The sequence below is a fragment of the Astyanax mexicanus genome, chromosome 1 (genome assembly GCF_023375975.1).
Source record: "Astyanax mexicanus isolate ESR-SI-001 chromosome 1, AstMex3_surface, whole genome shotgun sequence".
In the NCBI taxonomy this organism is placed as follows: domain Eukaryota; kingdom Metazoa; phylum Chordata; class Actinopteri; order Characiformes; family Acestrorhamphidae; genus Astyanax; species Astyanax mexicanus.
The window spans coordinates 34,021,738-34,041,243 of NC_064408.1; the positions used below are offsets into that span (position 1 = coordinate 34,021,738).

At 38.7% G+C, this 19,506-nt stretch overlaps 1 protein-coding gene across 1 annotated transcript in view; it reads right to left on the reverse strand.

Moving 5' to 3' along the window:
* glra4b (glycine receptor, alpha 4b) overlaps window positions 1-18,900 on the reverse strand; it is a 37,243-nt gene extending 18,343 nt beyond the window's left edge. The window contains exons 1-6 of the mRNA XM_049466730.1: window positions 18,441-18,900; window positions 14,401-14,528; window positions 5,092-5,159; window positions 1,928-2,151; window positions 732-814; window positions 278-415 (exon numbers count right to left, since the gene is read on the reverse strand). Coding sequence (XP_049322687.1) covers window positions 278-415; window positions 732-814; window positions 1,928-2,151; window positions 5,092-5,159; window positions 14,401-14,528; window positions 18,441-18,508 — 709 coding nt within the window. The 5' untranslated portion in view covers window positions 18,509-18,900. The remainder of the gene's footprint in view (window positions 1-277; window positions 416-731; window positions 815-1,927; window positions 2,152-5,091; window positions 5,160-14,400; window positions 14,529-18,440) is intronic.
* Between the last annotated feature and the right edge of the window lie 606 nt (window positions 18,901-19,506).

The following is a 19,506-nucleotide window of genomic DNA, read 5'->3' on the forward strand; positions in this document are numbered from 1 at the left end:
GTAGTAAAAATACTTGGGCTAAAGGGGTTAATTTTGACTATTAAACTTCTTAAATGTTTGTGTGTTTTGTATGTCTGTGTGTGTGTGTGTGTGTGTGTGTGTGTGTGTGTGTGTGTTTGCAACCTTTACATCAAGAGGACTTTAAATGGGATGCACACCAGTAATGCGGGAATGTAGGTTATTTTGGGGATGAACAAATTTATCATTGCTGCATGTCAATTTTAGCATTGAAAATGTGTATCTGTGTGTGTGTGTGTGTGTGTATGTGTGTGTGTACCAGTGTTATAGTGTTTAGTGCAGTATCCCAGATCTTTCTCCTCTTTGAGTACAAACTGAGGCAGCATTAGATCATCAGCCACCTGCACAGGGCCAATGTCCAGCCACTGAAATATCAGATCATTCATAGTGTAACCAACTGCAGAGGGAGAGAAAGAGAGAGAGAGGGAGAGAGAGAGAAAGAGAGAGAGAAGTAAATATTATGCAACTGCCTAAATTGTGCCTGTGACAACGATTACAACAAAATGAAATAAAAGATGAAGATACTTACCTAAAGAACAATAGGAACTGTTAAAGTACATCAGTATTAAAGTAAATCAGCATGAACTTAAATACAAAGCATAAAAAACTAAATTAATTATGTACTAAGATATAAGGAGTTTATCCTTTAAATATACAAAATGCAACATAATCTACAAAAAGAAAATAACTAATAAAGATAAGTAAAGGCTCACAGCTCTCTAGCTGCATTGTGCAGGTCTGAATATCCATGGGGAAATTCTTCAGATCCATGGGACAGGAGAGAATTAGAGTTAACCTGAGGAGAGAAAAAAAATAGATAGAGTTACAAAGATTCAAAGAGACAGAGAGGGAAGTGTGACAGATTTACACTGCCTGTCCTGGAAGAGGTCCCTGTCCTGTGAGTGTTATCCAGGTGACAGACAGCAGGTGCTGCTGATCTGACTGCGTATAAAAGCAGATCAAGACAAACTCAGCTGGACAGCCGACACACACTCTTACACACACCTGAACATGCATATTATCCAAGCACTGAGGCCCACGCAGTTAGCCGTAGCTATTACCTTATGAAGTCAGAATCATACAACTTAGAACCTGTACTGCATAGCACCAATTAAAAGTGAAATTTAATTCAGATAAAATGTTTAGTTTCTAAAATATGTTCTGTTTCTCTGTTAATTGAGAAAATAATTATTCCTTCAAAATAAGAGACCCTACATAAGCCTGAAAGATGCACTCATTTGCATGTTTTATATACACATTTTCCCACAATCATATTTTATTTACACCTTTTTCTGCAACCAGAGTTGTTTGTTTTTTGAGATCTTCAATAATGCATCCCATTCTCCCTCATTTCCTAAGATAATAGAATCGTTTATTTTTAAGATTACATTTCTTATCTGAGATTCTGTAATTGTTTAGTTTTATTTTAGTGCAAGTTGTGCAAACATTCTTCTCAAAGTCTAAATCTTAAAATGTGATTAAATAGAACAACTGAACATCCAGAATTCATGCTGTTTATCTTACCATCAAATACAGTGGGTACAGAAAGTATTCAGACCCCTTTTAAATTTGTCACTCTTTGTTTCATTGTAGACATTTTTTTACATTTCTGTTTTTCTTTCTGTCAGGTTGGGGTGCTAAGTGTAAATTAATGAAAAATAAAATATACTTTTTTATTTTAGGAAATGGCTGCTATAAAACAAAAAGTGCAAACTTTCTGTACCCAATGTATATATTTCAAAATCAAATGATTTCAACACAAAGAAAAATAAAGATTTTCAATTCAGGTCATTATTATTATAATGTTTTATAGGCACAATATAAGCAGCATCAGAAGATCTTCATTAACCACACTCAGCTTGTTCCAAGTGAAAAAAAAAAAGCAACTCTATGAAAAGGTGGTCCTAACCTGATACTGTAGAGCACATTTCCATTCTGGAAGATCCTCAGCAGCTTGTTGTCGGTGGTAACCTCATGGAAGTTGGCTCCTTTCTCATTGGCGAAGAACAGGTCGGGCTTCCAGATGGAGTCCAGCATGGAGGGATCCAGGTCCAGAGAGTCGTCCGGGTACTCCTTATAAGCCAGCCGTGGGTCATTCCACTGCTGTCGCAGAAACACATTCAGCCGGTAATCCTGAGGAAGGGTGGAGTATAGAAGGATTAGAATTCAGATCATGATTGCTAATTGGGTGACTATAAGTGGCTAAGTATATAACTGGTTGCTACATTAGATACATAGCTCTAGTGCAAAGGTAAAGAAGATACAGATAAAAAACATGTTTTGGCTGATGAACTAAATGCACATTAAAAGGGGTGAGGTCAGAATTTGCATTTGCACCAAACAGATGTTTTTAAAATAGAAATACGAAGATTATTTCATCCACCCCAGTCACTTAAAAAGGAGTTTAAGAGTTCTTTAACAAAGGCAAAGCGTGCTTAAAAATGTGTTTGCCTGGTTAAAGTTATTTTTAGACAGGTGGAAGACAGAATAGATGGTTCTATTTTTCTATTATACAGCAAAAAAAGGTTCTGCTATTGTTACTATTATTGCAAAGAAGCATTTTTGCATGTAAAAAAAAGCTAATTAAGAAATAATCCATTGTGGTGCTTTAGAAATTCCTGCAGCAGTGCTGTGTCTGATATCTTATACCAGAAACACACACTAACACACCTCTACCATGTATCATCATACCATACTATAATAACTGCTCTGTGGTGGTCTTGTGGGTTCCTGATCATTGAAGAACAAGGTGAAAGGGGGCTAACAAAGTATGCAGAGAAAAAAGGATTACAACTAATAGTCTAACTAAAGAAAATGGCCAGTGAGTGCAGAATATTAATTTTATATATTAATATTATGGCTAATCGAAATAGATATTAAATGGCCTACATTTATAAAGTTTTAGACAAACTCTTGATCCTGTCTTGCTTTTCTGTCTGTCATTTTCCCAGTCTGTTTTGTTTTCTTCCCCATGTGCTCTTTAAGCAAATTGCCCTGTTTTTTGTTGACTTGTCTTTACCCTAGCCCCGCCCTTGTCATGTCCTGTCATCAGTGTTCTCATCTGTGTAGTTTGTAACCCCACCCCCTCGTCATCTGCCCCAGGTGTTCCTTGTTTGTGTATGTGCATATATACCCCACGATTTCCTTTGTTCTCCATTGTGCTTTTTGGACCCACAGTTGTGCTTATCCTGTATTGTTTGTTTTGTTTGTTTTTCTTCCGTTCTTGTTAGTCCTTGCTTTTCAAGCTAGTCCTTTTTTGTTTGTTTTATAGTATTTTTTGTTGCCACTTTGTTTATTTTTCTATGGGTTCAATTAAAACCGCCTTGCACATGCAGTCACAGGATGGAGGCAAGTGCATAGCGGTTTTATTTGAAGCCATGGAAGAATAAAAAGAAGCTTGCTTGAATCCAGAATACAAAGACTAGCTTAAAAACACAAAAAAGCATAAACACAACTGTGGGTCAAAAAAGCATGACAGAGAACAAAGGAAAACATGGGGTATATATACACAGACAAGGAACACCTGGGGAAGATAATGCGGCGGCAGAGTTACAAACAAGACAGATAAGAAAAACTAATGACAATGAGGGGCTAGGGCAGGGCTAGGGTGGAGACAAGACAGAAACACAACAGGGTCATGTGCTTAAAACACACATGGTGTAGAAAACAAACCAAGCTGGGGAAATGACAGAAAAGCAAGACAGGGACAAGAAAGACCAAGAAAGAAAGAAAACGAGACAGACGAGGACTGAGGTGTGAAATTAACAGTGTAACAATATGTGTTGTCGCACAAAGCAGTAATGATACAGACATTGCAGTTATAAGGAAAATGCACACTAAGCTGTGTGCTAGAGAGGAAGGGTGCATGTGGTGGATGAGAATGACTGAATTTTACACAAATCCAAATTTCACAAGTGCTAGTTCTACGAAAAAAAAAAAAAAACCTTAAGCTTCAAACTGCTAGCAAATAAAAGATGGGTTTTTATTAGTTTTATTTGGGTAAATGCACTAGATTAATTAATAGCTACTGCTATAGAAAATGTAGTTTTCATGTCTCCTCTTCCCTCCCCCACCCCTCTTGAATTTTCTATAATATGATCCTGTTCAGATTCCCTGCACTATGGTGTATTTTTGACATCGCCTCATTTAGTCATCAGGATTTGCTGTTGCACTGCCAGATTGATATAAATTATTCTGTATAGTATCTGGCAGCTCAGAGTCTACTGTGGCCAATCCACTCTATTTAAATACCCTCATGCTGTTTATTTCATGGGTTCAAGCAGAGAAGCATGCTGTAGTAATTTGACCTTTGAAACTATGTGAGTGTGTGTGTGTGTGTGTGTGTGTGTGTGTGTGTGTGTGTGTGTGTGCCATTGCTATATTATTCATAGTGGGCTTCTCTGCGCTTCATAGCATGTCTGCTGGATGCTCTCTGATTTAAAGCTGGTCCGGCTTGGTGTAATACACTGTGACACATGGTGGTCCTGTGGCGATCCTCAATATGGCACTTGTTAGGATTGTGTTTGTGTGTTTGTGTGAGTGTGTGTGTGTGTGTGTGTGTGTGTATGTTTGTGATGTAAAATTAAAATAAGGACTGTGTGAAAGTATTTGCAAGTAATTTAAACTTTCAAGACCCGTGTGTCTTCACAGTACAATACATTTTGAAATAAACTTGCTGATCTCCGCTTGCGTCAGAATCAGGTTTTCTGTTCTTTAAATTAAGTTAGAAATATTTTTGTTAACATGTTTTAACGTAATCAAGATTAGTGTATGTTTTTTTGTTTTTGTTACACTTTGAAAGTGAAAATGGAACGCAGCACTATGTAAAATTTGGGTACCCCAAGAGATAGGAACTCACCTATCTTTTTCCAAGGTCTTAGACTTTAATTAGCTTGTTAGGTCTGGAAAGGTTAGGTGATGCAAATTTTAAAGCTTCATAAATATTCTGACCCTTTTAACCAAGTCTGAACAGCCAGCAGCGATGCATGGTAACACATTTTTATCCGGGTTGCCCTAATCATAGAACTACGTGCATGTGTGTGTGTGTGTGTGTGTGTGTGTATCTAACAGTACCATAGTTGTCTCTGTGACAGAGCCAAAGCTGTTGATAAAGATGTTGCAGGTGACGTTCACAGGAGGTCCTAAAGACACACAAACACACACACACACACACATAGAGACCATCATTCAATCTGTTACACACAATTATGAAAAGCCAGGAGTGAGTTTACACCATTAACATTATTCTTAATAAACAACACATCCTCATGCCAACTTTCAAAAGATGTCAGTCAGAAAAAAATGTTATTTCCAAAATTTTAGATATAGAACACAATATATTTTGCATTCATTCCAATATGCGTATTCTAATAATATAATCATTGTAATACCAGTGTAAAAAAGAATACATGTATTTATTCCCTGCTTCTGTAAAGTTGTGTTTGACGATTTTTTCCCCAATTTTTTTCCCAATTTGGCTATCCTATTGTCATCACCAGTGGTGCCTGTGACCTTAGGAGGATGCGGACGAGCACACGCCTCCTCCGACACATGTGAAGTCAGTCACCCCTTTTTACGAACTGCTGTTGTTGCATCACTGCCTGAGCGACTAGCACGCTCGGAGAAAAACACAGTGGCTAGGTTCTGATACATCCTCTCACAGATGCCTCGTGCTGCCCGACGCCACCTTTGAGTTTGATGGGGAGAGAGGGCGCCATCTACCCACCAGGCCAACTGTGCTGCTCCCTCTGGGTGCCACCATCCCCTTCATAGTGGCAGTGCATTAGACTGCTGGATCACTCCATGGACTGTGTATAGCTGGACAGAGCATCGTTTCTCAAAAGTGAAGCCACCACAGGTCGGGCGCCCCCTGCTGTTTGGTTTCAGAAAGCTGTGTAACCCCACCCATCCCCATAGGTTTCAAGGGCAAAACAGACAACTTTCAATCACGTTTTTTTTCCAATATACTGTAATTCTACCTCCTTTATTTAAATGTAACAGCTAGTGTAACCTCTGCTTATATTGTCTATTTTTTATAACCCCACAGAATTAGTTTTTTAAAAGGTTATTCAAATGAGTAGGCGGTCTCTCCACAGTCTTTCTCCCTCCTCTGGTCTCTACTGCGCAGACTCGGGTTTCAGGATCACCAACATGGCGGAAGATTTTGGCTTCATTTTCATTAAATGAATGGGAAAGGCAACACGGCGTCCATCTTTTTTACAGTCTATGGACCACTCAGTGCCCGTGTTTGACAATTTTTGGGTAAAACAGGGGTTAAGTGCAGATGTTTGGATGCCTCTCTTCAAAAGACGTTATTTTAATGTTCTAAATGTAAATCATTTGCAGCCCCAAACACACCACATACAGTATTTACATTATCTGTATGCCTGCTGTCCAAATGTTTGTGGACACAATGACCAAATAAACGTATTCAGCTACTTTAAGTTAAACCCACTGCTGACACAGATGTGCATGAAATAACCAGACACTTGTTTAGTCCTTAGTAGAGAAGTATCGAACCTAAATGTCCAATAGAATTGGACTCTTTATAGAAAATGAGCATAAAGCTATTGGTACCATGACTAAAGCCAGGTGTGGGCTTGAGGGGTATAAATCCCCCAGTACTGAGGTGTGGAGCAGTGGAACTGTGTTCTCTGGGCTGATGGTGCTTTATCCAATAGGTTTGGGATGAGTTGGTTGGGGTTTGGGGATGTAAGGTGTGGTGGTAGATTTCAGAAGAGACACACAAGAATAAGCAGGTGTTCCAATACTGTTTTTCATAGAGTGTATGTTTAACGCAACTCAACTACTGTCAGAACAAACGCCTTAAGAGAGATGACTTGTATAATCATTAAAATTCCTATTCTATAAACAAACTGGCCCAATTTTTCCCAGTTGAGATAAATAATGAAGCAGAACTGATAGCGCCACAATAACAAAGCAGAACAGAGGGACTATGAGAGTCTGAGACACAAACAAACACTCCACCTGTAGCTCACTGCAACAGATACCATCAATGTGGTGAATTATCTAAAAGGTTGCCAGATTGTCACATCATTCCCGCTGAAGTGACTGCGTGAGAGGAGCTTGTTGCAGAAAGCAGCCAACTGGCGAGCTCTCACTTATCACCAGCCTGACGCTCTGCGACTGTGACGATCAGTCCAGCACGGTCCAATTAGTGGCCAGCCGCTCCAAACTATCTGCAGTAAATATTTGATTGTGTTGTTTCCGCAGAAACGATCATTAATTGATTAAGGTTTAGAGTGATATTTATAGCTGATCAGTCGGGACATTCCCTCGCCTGCACTGACAGCCCTATCTCGGAGATGTGGAACAGAAATGAAATATACATGAGTTCAGAGACCGCCCACAGATGGAGAGAGAGAGAGAACAAGTGGAGAGCAAGAGAGGAAGAGTATGAGTTGACGAGAGAGCTGGGGAGAGGAGGAGACAGAAAAAAAAGAGGGAAGAGAGGAAGAGGGAAGAGGGAAGGAGAATTAATAAATGGGGAGGGAGTTTGAAAAGGGAAAGAAGAGAGAGAGTGAAAATTTGTTCTGCATGTTTATTGCGTATTACTATTGCCATTATTAGTGCATTTGTAGGTACACATTCTATCTTAATGACAGAGAAATGTATTCATATGTTTGCTTGTTTGTTTGTTTGTTTGTTGCTACGTTTTACATTTGTAGCACAGGTACACAACAAATCAACAAATCAAAATGACTACTGCTATATACATTCACTATATGGACAAAAGTATTAGGACACCTGTTTATTAATTGTTTCTTCTGAAATCAAGAGTATTAAAAAGGTTTTCTCCTGCTTTTTTGGAGTAACTGCCTCTATTAATCCAAAAAGTACTGGTTTCAATGCTGAAAGGGGGGCTTTGTACTCTTTTATTCTACACCTGTCATAAGGTAATCTGTTCCAATGGTGCCAATAGGTTTTTGTTTATCTGTTTCAGAGACTCTTATTCTATTTGGAAATATGTCTCTCCAGGAACTAGACTAAATGTATGTATGCATTTGCACATCTGTGTCAGCAGTGAGTGCAAACTAAAGTAGCTGAATATATAAATTAGAAGGCACATAGTGTATCATCACTGTCCACATCATCACAAAAAACATGTATCTCCAAAATGGCAACTGTACAGTAGGAAGATCTTTTAAAGACTTTTAATGGAACTCACTTTGGAGCATTTCTTTTGGCCCACTCATCATGACATTCTGATGCAATGTAAAGAAAAACTGTCACATTCACATCGTGAATGGATGTGCAGGATTTTTGACAGTAATGACATATATTAATATTTAATATGTGCTCTGGCAGTGCCATGAATCAGACATGCCAAGAAAGAACAAAATTAACCAACAACAGATAAACAGAGAAAGAGAGAGAGAGAGAGAGAGAGAGAGAGAGAGAGAGCCTGCAGCAAACGTGTCACACAGAATATGCCAAGTGTATTGGTGAACTGAGCAATAGAGGAGAAAAGAGAAGAGCTGAAAGAGAGAAAGAGAGAGAGAGAACCAGAGGGAGAGCGACTGATTTAGGTCTGTGGGTTAACACACAGTCAAGCAGACAGGAAAGCAAACTAAATGGACCCACTGACAGAAAAAATTCCCTTTACGCAAAGACTTGTGGACAAGCGGCTGTGGCACTTTTCCGTACGACCTCACGACACACTGTGAGAGCAACACATTGCCACAGTTGTTGTCTCAGGATCCACTTTAATCAAGTTCTTGAGACTACTCTTGCAGCAAATCAATTTTTCAATTATGTTTTTATTTTTAAAACAAGGGTCTGTATAGACCAGGAGTGGCAAACTCATTTAAAATGACGTGACGCACAAAGTTCAATGTCAAAGAGGGCAGAATGATATTTATTTAAAACTTTGTGTCCATGTCTTTTGAGACGAGGCATAAAGTTCTCAGTTTTTGCTAGAATTGCAAAACTACCGTATTTTTCGCACTATAAGGTGCACCTTATTATATGGCTCTATCAATGAACCTCTTTTTTTCTAGTCTATTTTAATACACAAGGCGCATTTTAAAAGACACTATAAGGAACTTCTAATTCAGCAGGTCTGAATCGCTGTGTGGTGGTGGGGGTAGCTAACTAAGTTAAGTAAAGCTAAGCTTGGTAAACAAAACTGTAATTAAAAAAACTTTCTCTTAAAGATAAACATGTGCTGGATGTTAATCTACACAGATTTCTCTCCTGAAAACTCTTTATTTGGGTGAATAAAGCTCTTTCCTTTATTTACAGTAAGCTTAGATTACAGAATTTCTCCAACACTAAGGCTGGAGCATTAGCATTAGCAGCTAACCACTAGCGGTTAGCGGGTATTGTCACCCAAATGCGCTACACTGAGGAACCCTGAGTGTTCCAGTAAGCCAGGGCGATATTAGCTAGCAGTTTGTCCCACGTAGCTTGTTTTAACACGATAAACGTACAGGCTAAGAATTGAACTCATATAAATAAAACACAGATTATATGGTTATTTGATTTGCAGCATCAGGGCAGTTTCGGTCTGGTGGTTAAATGTTGGAATGTAGATAGAAACAAGTGCTGGATAAAGTCCACAATATTATAAAATCCCCACTTCCTATGCTGTAATTAGCCAGTCCCGTGTTCTACATGCTTTAGCCAGTGCTAGCAATACTAGCCGGTTATGATTCTTGTGCAAGAGGAAGGACACTGTTAATCAACTCAAGTTCAGGAGGTTCAGGAGGCAGAACACTAATAAACACAGCAAAGCAAAGCAGATGAAATAGCACTAACCGGTCCTAGGACAAGTGACTCCTAGTGTAGATGTTGGATGCAAGCAGCCAATCCTTCAACAGGATCCAGATACCATTAGCCAATCATAGTCATTTACAGCTTTAGGGATATAACCATCACATGCTTGCAGAGTATCTATAGTAGCTCTGGAGGTGAGATGCACCTCAATCTTAGCACAAGAGGTGAGATCCTTCTAGTCCAGGGGTGTCCAAACTTTTTTTTGTTGGGGGCCAGAAGGAGAAATATATTTGAAGTCATGGGCCACAGACTCTATAATAAAACAAATAATGAAATATACCACTTTAAATAATACTTTTTCCTGATTACTTTCATTTAAACACCATTTTACTTGACTTACTATCTTTATCTTTGACAGTGTTGTGTAAACTAAGATTTTTCAAATTGATGTTTCATTTCATGATGTCTCTTAATATTAAACTCCTTAATTATGGCAACTTTTAGACTCATTTGCCCTTTTTCTGCGCTAAAACTGCGCACTCTCTCCGCTTTTAGACTCTTTGGCCCGTTTTTTGCACTAGAAATGCGCACTCTCTCCGCTTTTAGACTCTTTGGCCCGTTTTTCTGCGCTAGAAATGTGCACCCTCTCCGCTTTTAGACTCTTTGGCCCTTTTTTTGCGCTAGAAATGCGCACCCTCTCCGCTTTTAGACTCTTTGGCCCTTTTTTGCGCTAGAAATGCGCACTCTCTCCGCTTTTAGACTCTTTGGCCCGTTTTTTGCACTAGAAATGCACACTCTCTCCGCTTTTAGACTCTTTGGCCCGTTTTTTGCGCTAGAAATGTGCACTCCCTCCACTTTTAGACTCTTTGGCCGTTTTTTGCGCTAGAAATGTGCACTCCCTCCGCTTTTAGACTCTTTGGCCCGATTTTCTGTGCTAGAAATGCGCACTCTCTCGGCTTTTAGACTCTTTGGCCCGATTTTCTGTGCTAGAAATGCGCACTCTCTCGGCTTTTAGACTCTTTGGCCCGATTTTCTGTGCTAGAAATGCGCACTCTCTCGGCTTTTAGACTCTTTGGCACGATTTTCTGTGCTAGAAATGCGCACTCTCTCCGCTTTTAGACTCTTTGGCCTGTTTTCTGCGCTAAAACTTCACTCTCGCCGCTTTTAGACTCTTTGGCCCGTTTCTGACACCTAGCGTTCAAACTTTGAATCTCACATTATAATAACCTGCTTAACAGCGGGCCAACTTTCATTCTATTTCTAAAATACCTCGCGTAGTTTGGACAGTCCAGACAAGCAGGTGGAAGACTGTTGGACAATCAAACCATATTTATTATCATACATATTTCTATTCCTGACGGTGGATTAGCACTATCCAGTTGGTCAACTTGCCAGTTAGTCCAAGAGGAGACAGCAAACGAATGGCTAATCGTAAACCTACAGCATTTAATAAAGAATTATCAGCCACAACTAATGTAGAAACCAGGAAGTACTGCCCTGTATTATTTGTCTAAATTAAACATATCAGATTAGGTTAATCATTACTAATTAATCCAACTTGGAGGCACAGGATGAAGACAGGAAACAACTTAGCAGTCCTATTACAATATTTTAAAAAAATCCCATTTTCTCCCCAATTTACACAGCCAATTACCTAATCCACTCATTAGGAATCTCCCTATCACTAGTGATGCCCCAACACCAGGAGGGTGAGGACTAGAAAATGCCTCCTCAGACATATTTGAAGTCAGCCATCGCCTCCTTTCGAACGGGCAAAACACTACTAAAAATAGCAAAGCAAAAGTGACTCGGTTCCGATACACCAGCTCACAGACTCCTTGTGCTGATCAACATCCCCCTTTGCAGTGATGTGGAGAGAGAGCACCATCTATCCACCCAAAGAGACCAAGGCCTATTGTGCTCTCTCAGGCAGCCATTGGCAAACTACATGAACAGGATTCAAACCAACGATCTCCTGATCATAGTGGCAGGATTGACTATTTGCAGCCTTAGTCCACTGGAGCACTCTGAGCCCAGATAACAGAGAAAAAAGCGATTTATCGGAGCAAAGTCACCCAGTCTGAACGGTGTTTGGAAAATTTCTGGATCTCGGAACGCTGTGGGAGAGCGGAGGTGTGCTATTCATCAAAGGTAAGAACTTCTTATCATGTTTTACTACACCAAACTACCATTTTACACCGGAGTTAATATGACAACACAATTATAATTCTACTGCTGGTGACAAAACAAAACACTGTTATTCAGCATAAGAGGCAGTGTATAACTAGCCAATTCCTGCACAGGAGGCTGGATACAACTAACAAAGGAAAGTTTGACATAACTAACAGGACTTCTGACCAGTCTCATCAGATTACAGTACTAACAGCAGGGATTGATATAATGCTGCATTCCATTTAAAGGTATTAAAAACAGAAAGTAGAAAATGTTAACCAGAACATCCCCACAGGTTAGATTTACTAAGTCAGAAGAGCTTCACCATCCCAAAATGAAGAATACTAGATGGCTGCTTTGCACAAAAAGCAGTAGCATTACACAGATTGTAAGCACTAATGTTGATCTATGTATCATTAAATCAGTCGTACAAACAGTACTCTCTAACTTTCAAGTATCTGTGGACCTAGGGCTGCCACCTTTTAGAATTTAAAATAAAGGATGCCACCCATGGCTACTCTGGGGTCTAGTAGGTCTGTAGGGAACCGTTGCAGCACACAGAGGAGTAGAGCGGAGGCAGGAAGAGTTTAGTGTTGACGTGTGAGTGATAGACATGTGGATTGGGAAGCAAATGATTGGGAAGCAAATGTTCAATACGGGAAGCAACATTTAGTTGCCAAACAAGGGACAATTCCATATTTTACGGGATGGGTGGCAACCCTACACCCTAAGAAAAGTAAGTACAGTAAGCTTGTCACTGGGGCTGTACCTTATATTGAGGTACAAAAAAAGTACCTTTCAGTAAAAGTCATTTTGTGTACCCATGTTTTTTGTGCCAGTAGAGATTATGAAGATTATAAACATTATCATCAACTAAATATGGCTCAAAAACGTGATGATCCAAAATTGTCTGGCTTTCAAATAAAAAATGTGCAATTAAAATATATATAGTTTATTAGTGCAGTGATACAGAATACTGAATGTAACTTTAGGCTGGTTAAATGATACAAATCTGTACTTACTGCTGTTAGGAATGACTTTGTACCTCAGAGAAAACACATCTGACCCTGTAAAGACCAATATTATACTTTTGAGGGTACAATTATGAAAAGTGTACCTTTAAGTACAAAAAAGTACTTCTATAATACCTGTTTTTTAGAGTGTATGTCGAGCTGGTGTTAGAATGCTCAAAATACTATTTAAAGCATTGGTATCATCTAGTATTGCTGACAATGCTAACCTGGGACACACACAGAGGGAAATAGATTAACTGAATGTGTCTGTCAAATCAGTCATACTTAACTCTAAACTCTTTAGCTAACTGTTTTTTGGAAATAATCTTTTAACTGAACCATAATCAGCTTGGGTGCTCCAACATCCAACAGCCAAGCTGAATGTTATGCAGCATAAGACAATCTTGCAAAAGATCAGATACTATTGGTCAGTCCCTGTCTGAGTATAGGAGGTGGGATCTTCTAGGCAGGACATGTTGGAATATGCGTGGGAAAAAATAACTCAGAACAGATGTCCGTCTCTGTGAAGCGGAAAATAGCCCACGCTGACCTGAGAGCTCCACTCAGACAGTTCTCCACCTTGCCTTTCTGACCTTTAGAGTTCCTGAGCTTTTTCACAGGTGAGTCTGTCAGATTAGAAAAAAATATTTCTGCTGCACACGTCAAAACATTCTCTTACGTTCTCCTTTTTCTGTCTCTCTTTCTCCTCTTCTCACACACACATACACACACCCTCGCTCACCCCCTATCAGCGATTGTCTTTGTTATTCCCGCAGTCCGAGAGTGAGTGAAGTTTCGGACAGAAAGCTTTTTCCGGCTGAAATCAGCAGGTTTCCTTCTGTGCTCTGCCGCTATTTCAAAATGTCCCAAAGTGACAAAAATATCACCCGGAGACAGCAGTGCAGGACAGGAGAGGGAATGAAGGCAGGAGCACAGAAGATTTGAAGAAAAACTGGACGAGGAAAGAGAGGAACTTCAAAGAGAAAGTTCAGCTGTGAATATTAACCCCTAAAATAGACCATGACCCTTAAATAAAGTGCACTCCTCTCCTGCAGGAATAATCCCTTTGGATCCACTGTGCTAAAACCTTCAGAAATAAACAATGTACTAAACAAACCTAATTACACAGGTTGCTTTCTGAGCAAATAAGTGCACAAATCCGTCACCCTCAAGCCACTCAGATTTATTTCCGTAAAATTGATGTAGTCGACAAATCAGTGTTGTGGAATGCAAACTCAACATAAGCTAATTTCATTTTTAAGAATTGTTAGTTCATAGTTTAACATTTAACATACAGTGACCCAGTTTCCAAGACTCAGATTAGGCTTAAGACTGGGATAAATATAATTTTCAATAGTAATTTAGCCTTGAGACTCTGTTTTAGACCACAATGAGACTAAAACATTTATGTTTGTGAAACCACCTGCTTAATATAAATCGAGATCTAATCTCACTGTACCTTTAAAGTTGGGTCTGATACGAGCGTCATACCCTGAGGTTTTTCCCATCAGCTTGTCCAAGAAGTCAGAGGGGGACATGGGCTTTGTCTTACTGCTGGGGGACTTCATCTCTCTTCCCGAAACAAACCTGAAAATGAACAAAGAGAGAAAGAGAGAAGAAGATGAATAAAATGACAAAATAAATGAGAATTATAAAATCTGATTAGAAGATCACTAGATCACTAGACACACTTTTAAGATGGAAACAGCCACTTCTCCCAAATCTTTCAGTTTATTTGTGATAGGATAAACAGAGACAGAACTAATGCTAAAAATAAAAAGGCCCTTATTGGTGTGCTTATTTGTGTCACATGTAAAAACGAAGAGAAGGAGCTTTCAAGAATGAATTCAGGCTCTGGTGATACCAAAGTCATTGGCTGCTGGGTGACCAATTAGAAAACTCTTGGCTAAACCCCACCCCTCACCCTCCTCTCCATTTCACCATAAGGGTGCTCCTCCTCTTTTACAATGACTCACATTGCTAGCCAGCGATTTATGTGAGAGAATTAGAAGTTATTAGCGTTCTCCTGCCAGCGTGTTGAACTCCAGTGATGTTGTGTTAGTTGTGGTGATGTGTCACATAATAGAGAATGCACATGTAAACCCAACAGTAGTTTGAACTCAAATTGTTTAAGTCTGTTTTACATAATAATACTCAACTCAACAATTTTGAGTTAGCTGAAAATGTGTGGGCACATATACAATCAAACTGAGATCTTTGAGTTGAACCAACTTATAATAACTGAGGTTAATCTGTTGCCTTCAGCAGCTTCTTTTCCATTGGCTTCTGTCACAATCTATTTGCATACTGGGTGTGTCCAACAGTTTCTGACAGTGTGTAGTGATTCCCCCTGGGCTACCTTAGAAATAAATCAAGTCCCCTTTGGTTAAAATAACTTGAGGTTTTAAATTATGCTAACTCAAGTTTTCACTCCTCATTGCTTGAAAAAATTGAGCAAACTGGATGCCTTAAAAAAGTTAAGTAAAATCAACTTATCTGGTCTTACAGTATAACAAAAGTCAAGTTAAAGTTAAATCAACTTCCCCTTTAGTTGTAATAACTTGATGTTCTAAGTTATGCCAACTTAAGTTTTCATTGCCCATTACTTAACTTTTTTAAGGCAACTGGTTTCCTCAATTTTTTAAAAGTAAATTCAACTTATCCGGGCTTACAGTGTAGCCTGCACCTTTTAAACACTAGTAGCATTGTGTGAAGTCAAGAGGGTCACTGGCTACTAAACTTGGGATTGCCCAGTCGCCAAATTAAGCAATGTTACATGTTTTAGTCCATTTGTATAGATAACAATGGGTCATTCACTGTCAAAAACAACATAAACTTAAAGTCTATTAGAGATTACTGAACAAGTCCACATGGTTTGTAAAATGATTTAAGCACAATTATCTGTGTAACTATCCTTCCTTTACCTGTTAGCTACATTAGCCTTGTATTTTCCCCACAGAACGCAGAAACGACTAAACACCAAGCAAGCAACAGACACAATTTGGCAAAAGGGGAAAATTAACAGATGATCTCTTTAAGGATGATCTGTTACTGCATCCACTGCACTTTAAACTCCAAAAAAAATATATATATGTTTCTAAACCTAAAACCCACCTTAGCCCCGCTGCAGAGCTCTCTGATCGCACCCTCTGTCTAAAACACTCTTCCAGTTCTACACATTAAGAAACCTCAACAGATCTGGCCCTAAATTGCAAGTTGTTGTACATGTGAATATTTCATGTGTTACAAGAGGCCTTAAATGATTATAAGAATAACTATAAAGTGCTCTCTCAGTCCTACACACTAACACACACACACACACACACACACAGTGTCACACTCCAGTCAGCTTCAGTCCAGCGGATTTTACTCCACATTTAGACACATTTCACGCTCAAGCTCCTTCACCTCGCGTTCGAGAGCAGAAGTGTGTCACGTTTTTCTGCCAAAACTACAAAAGCAGCCAGACGTGTCAACAGTCAACCCAGACGACAAGTTCACGTTAATTCATATTGGCTTCCTGTTTGATTGTCCTACTGGCCCACATTTTGGGTAGCTCTGTCTGAAAGCAGCGGGAGCAGACTGTCTCATTAAACCCAAACTGAATGAGTATTTCTGGATGCAGAATTTTTCCCTTCCTTTTCTGTTCATTGACAGTAAAAATATGAATCTGGACAGTGCTGTCTCTGTATGTCAGCCTCATCATTTACAGAGAACCAAAATGCACCACACACACACACACACACACACACACGCATGAACACACACACACACACACAAAAATGCGCACACATACACACACATACATATGGACACGCTCAGACATATACATGAACACACAGCCACTGAAGAATAAATAAAGTGTAGTGCACTCCCACACATCAGCATGCCTTCACCCCACACTATACATACCATATATGTGTACAGTGTCTATTAATAGAAATAAATAATAGGAATAAATATTAATAATAATTTAATAACTGAAAGAAGAGAAAACTCATGAGAGGATTTCTTAAAAAACAGAGAAAATACAAAAAATATTTTTTTCCCAAATTCCAAATAAAAATATTGGCATTTAGCATTTAGAGCATTTATTTGCAGAAATTGAGAAATAGTTGAAATAACAAAAAAAAAAATGCAGAGCTTTCAGACCTCAAATAATGCAAAGAAAACAAGCTCATATTCATAAAGTTTTAAGAGTTCAGAAATCAATATTGGTGGAATATATTCTTCTCCACCAGTCTTACACACTGCTTTTGGATAACTCCTGGTGCAAAAATTCAAGCAGTTCAGTTTGGTTGGATGGCTTGTGATCATCCATCTTCCTCTTGTGGTATATTCATATTCATTTTCAATTTGGTAAAACCATCGAAACTCATCATTTTTAAGTGATATCTTATTTCTTTTCAGAACTGTATATATAAACAAGTCAATATTTATAAAACCTGAGTTTAAAAAAAAATCATATTTATACAATAACAGAGGGGTCTGAAGGCTGAGTACAACACTGCTGTCTAGTGGTCGAGGTTTAAACACAACACTAAATGAACCACTGTCTGACACCTATCTTTACATGTAAAATAATAATTAATAATCAATACTGAGTTTTTGCCTAAATCATCTCTTCATGCAGCTACATGACCACCTGTGGTAAAATCAGCTAGACCCTCAGTGGATTAGATAATTTGATTGTACTGCTTTAGGATAATAATTTGTGGCAAAAGAGTGACAAGGTATTTTTTATGCAAAACAATAAAACAAGTCAAAATAAAACAAAATGGGACCTTTTTAAATAGCTCTTTCCCAGATGGCAGCTATCTTTACTGAGTTAATCTCCACGATTTAGGGCTTGTGTTCAGATTTTTACTATAACATAAAGTTTACTTCTTATTAATAAAGGCTATAGGCTGTGGTTAAGTCTGAGTATAGTCCATAAAGCTAGCAAGAAATGCTCTACACTTTGTAGCTGTTAAAATGTTTAAAAACTATTTTCTGTCTTTTTTATAATCATTTTTTTTTTAAGATTTGGAATTAGGTTTAAAACTATCCTCTTTAAATCATTGCTAGATGTTAAATTGCCATGACATCTGTTTTTGTGTTAATTATTTGTGTTAATTATCAAACAGAGTTTGTTAATTAGTTTACGACATAATTTAAACATACTGTATTTTACACTGAGTTAAAATTTATTGCTAAATAGACCAATAGAAATTCCAGAAATTCCAAAATTACCAGAAGTAAACTCTTTTTACATTGACTTCTATAAGTTTTTATATAAATATATATATATATAGCTATAATAGCCATAGAATTGGTATATATATATATATATATATATATAGTATACATTTGCATGCATACACAAACAAACCAACTCGCACACACACACCATTACTCCACACACACATTCCAGACATGGGGGGTTTCTACATCTCCTCTCCATGCAGAAATGAAAACCTCTGTGAACATCCCCGTTTACACACACAAACAGCTGTTTACCTGAGGACTCCTCCACACAGCCACAGCAGGAGCCAAATCCAGCTACTCTTCCACACGTGTGTAAGCATTCTTTCTCCTCTCTCTCTCTCTCTCTCCCTCTCTTTCTCTCTCCCTCTCTCTCTCTTTCTCTCTGTGCTCTGAAGTGGTCTATGATGTTCTCCGAAGCCCTCATACACTCACACACCCCTCTCCTCCCACACAGTTGGACTCAGCAGCCGCATCAGGCATTCAGAGAACTTTTCAGCTCTCTATCTCTCTCTCCTTCTCTAATTTGCTATATTTTCACTCTTTTCTATCTTCCTCTCTTACTAACCTTTCAATAACTCTATTCTCTTTTACCTCTCTACTCTTTTCTCACTCTAACATCTCTGTGCACATTCTCCCTTTTCTCTTTCCTCTTTTTCTTTTCTCCATCGCACTGTTCTCACTGTCTCTCTTCCTCTCTCTCTCTCTCTCTCTCTCTCTCTCTCTCTCTCTCTCTCCTTCCACTGGACACATGCTAGCCCGAGGAGCCAGAGCAGAGACAAAAGCATGTGTGTGTGTGTGTGTGTGTCTTGCGTGTGCGTGTAAAGCACAGCAGGCAGCTGAGCGAGTGATGTGTTTAAAGACATTTATAGAAAAAAAAAATGAACTGTAATACGTGTGCACCTGAGGGGCATGCCACAAACACACCATCTTCACCATCACCATGCACTACATCATCATAATCACCACCACTATTGCTGTGATTATAATCATTAACAATAAAAGCATTGCTTTCATCACTATCATGATCAACATGATCTTTATTATGACCTTCATTATCATAACCATAATCATTATCATTACCATGACCCGTTCCATCATAATCACCACAATCATGATCTTTATCCTCACAATTATAACAATTGTTACCATTAATAGCGATTAACACCAACTACCATCCCTATCATGATGAACCTGATCACATAATAACCATGATCACAACCATTACCATCATGATCATAATCATCATCATCTCTATCATGATCAACATGATGATTACAATGCCCATCATCATCTACACCATCACAATCATTACCACTAA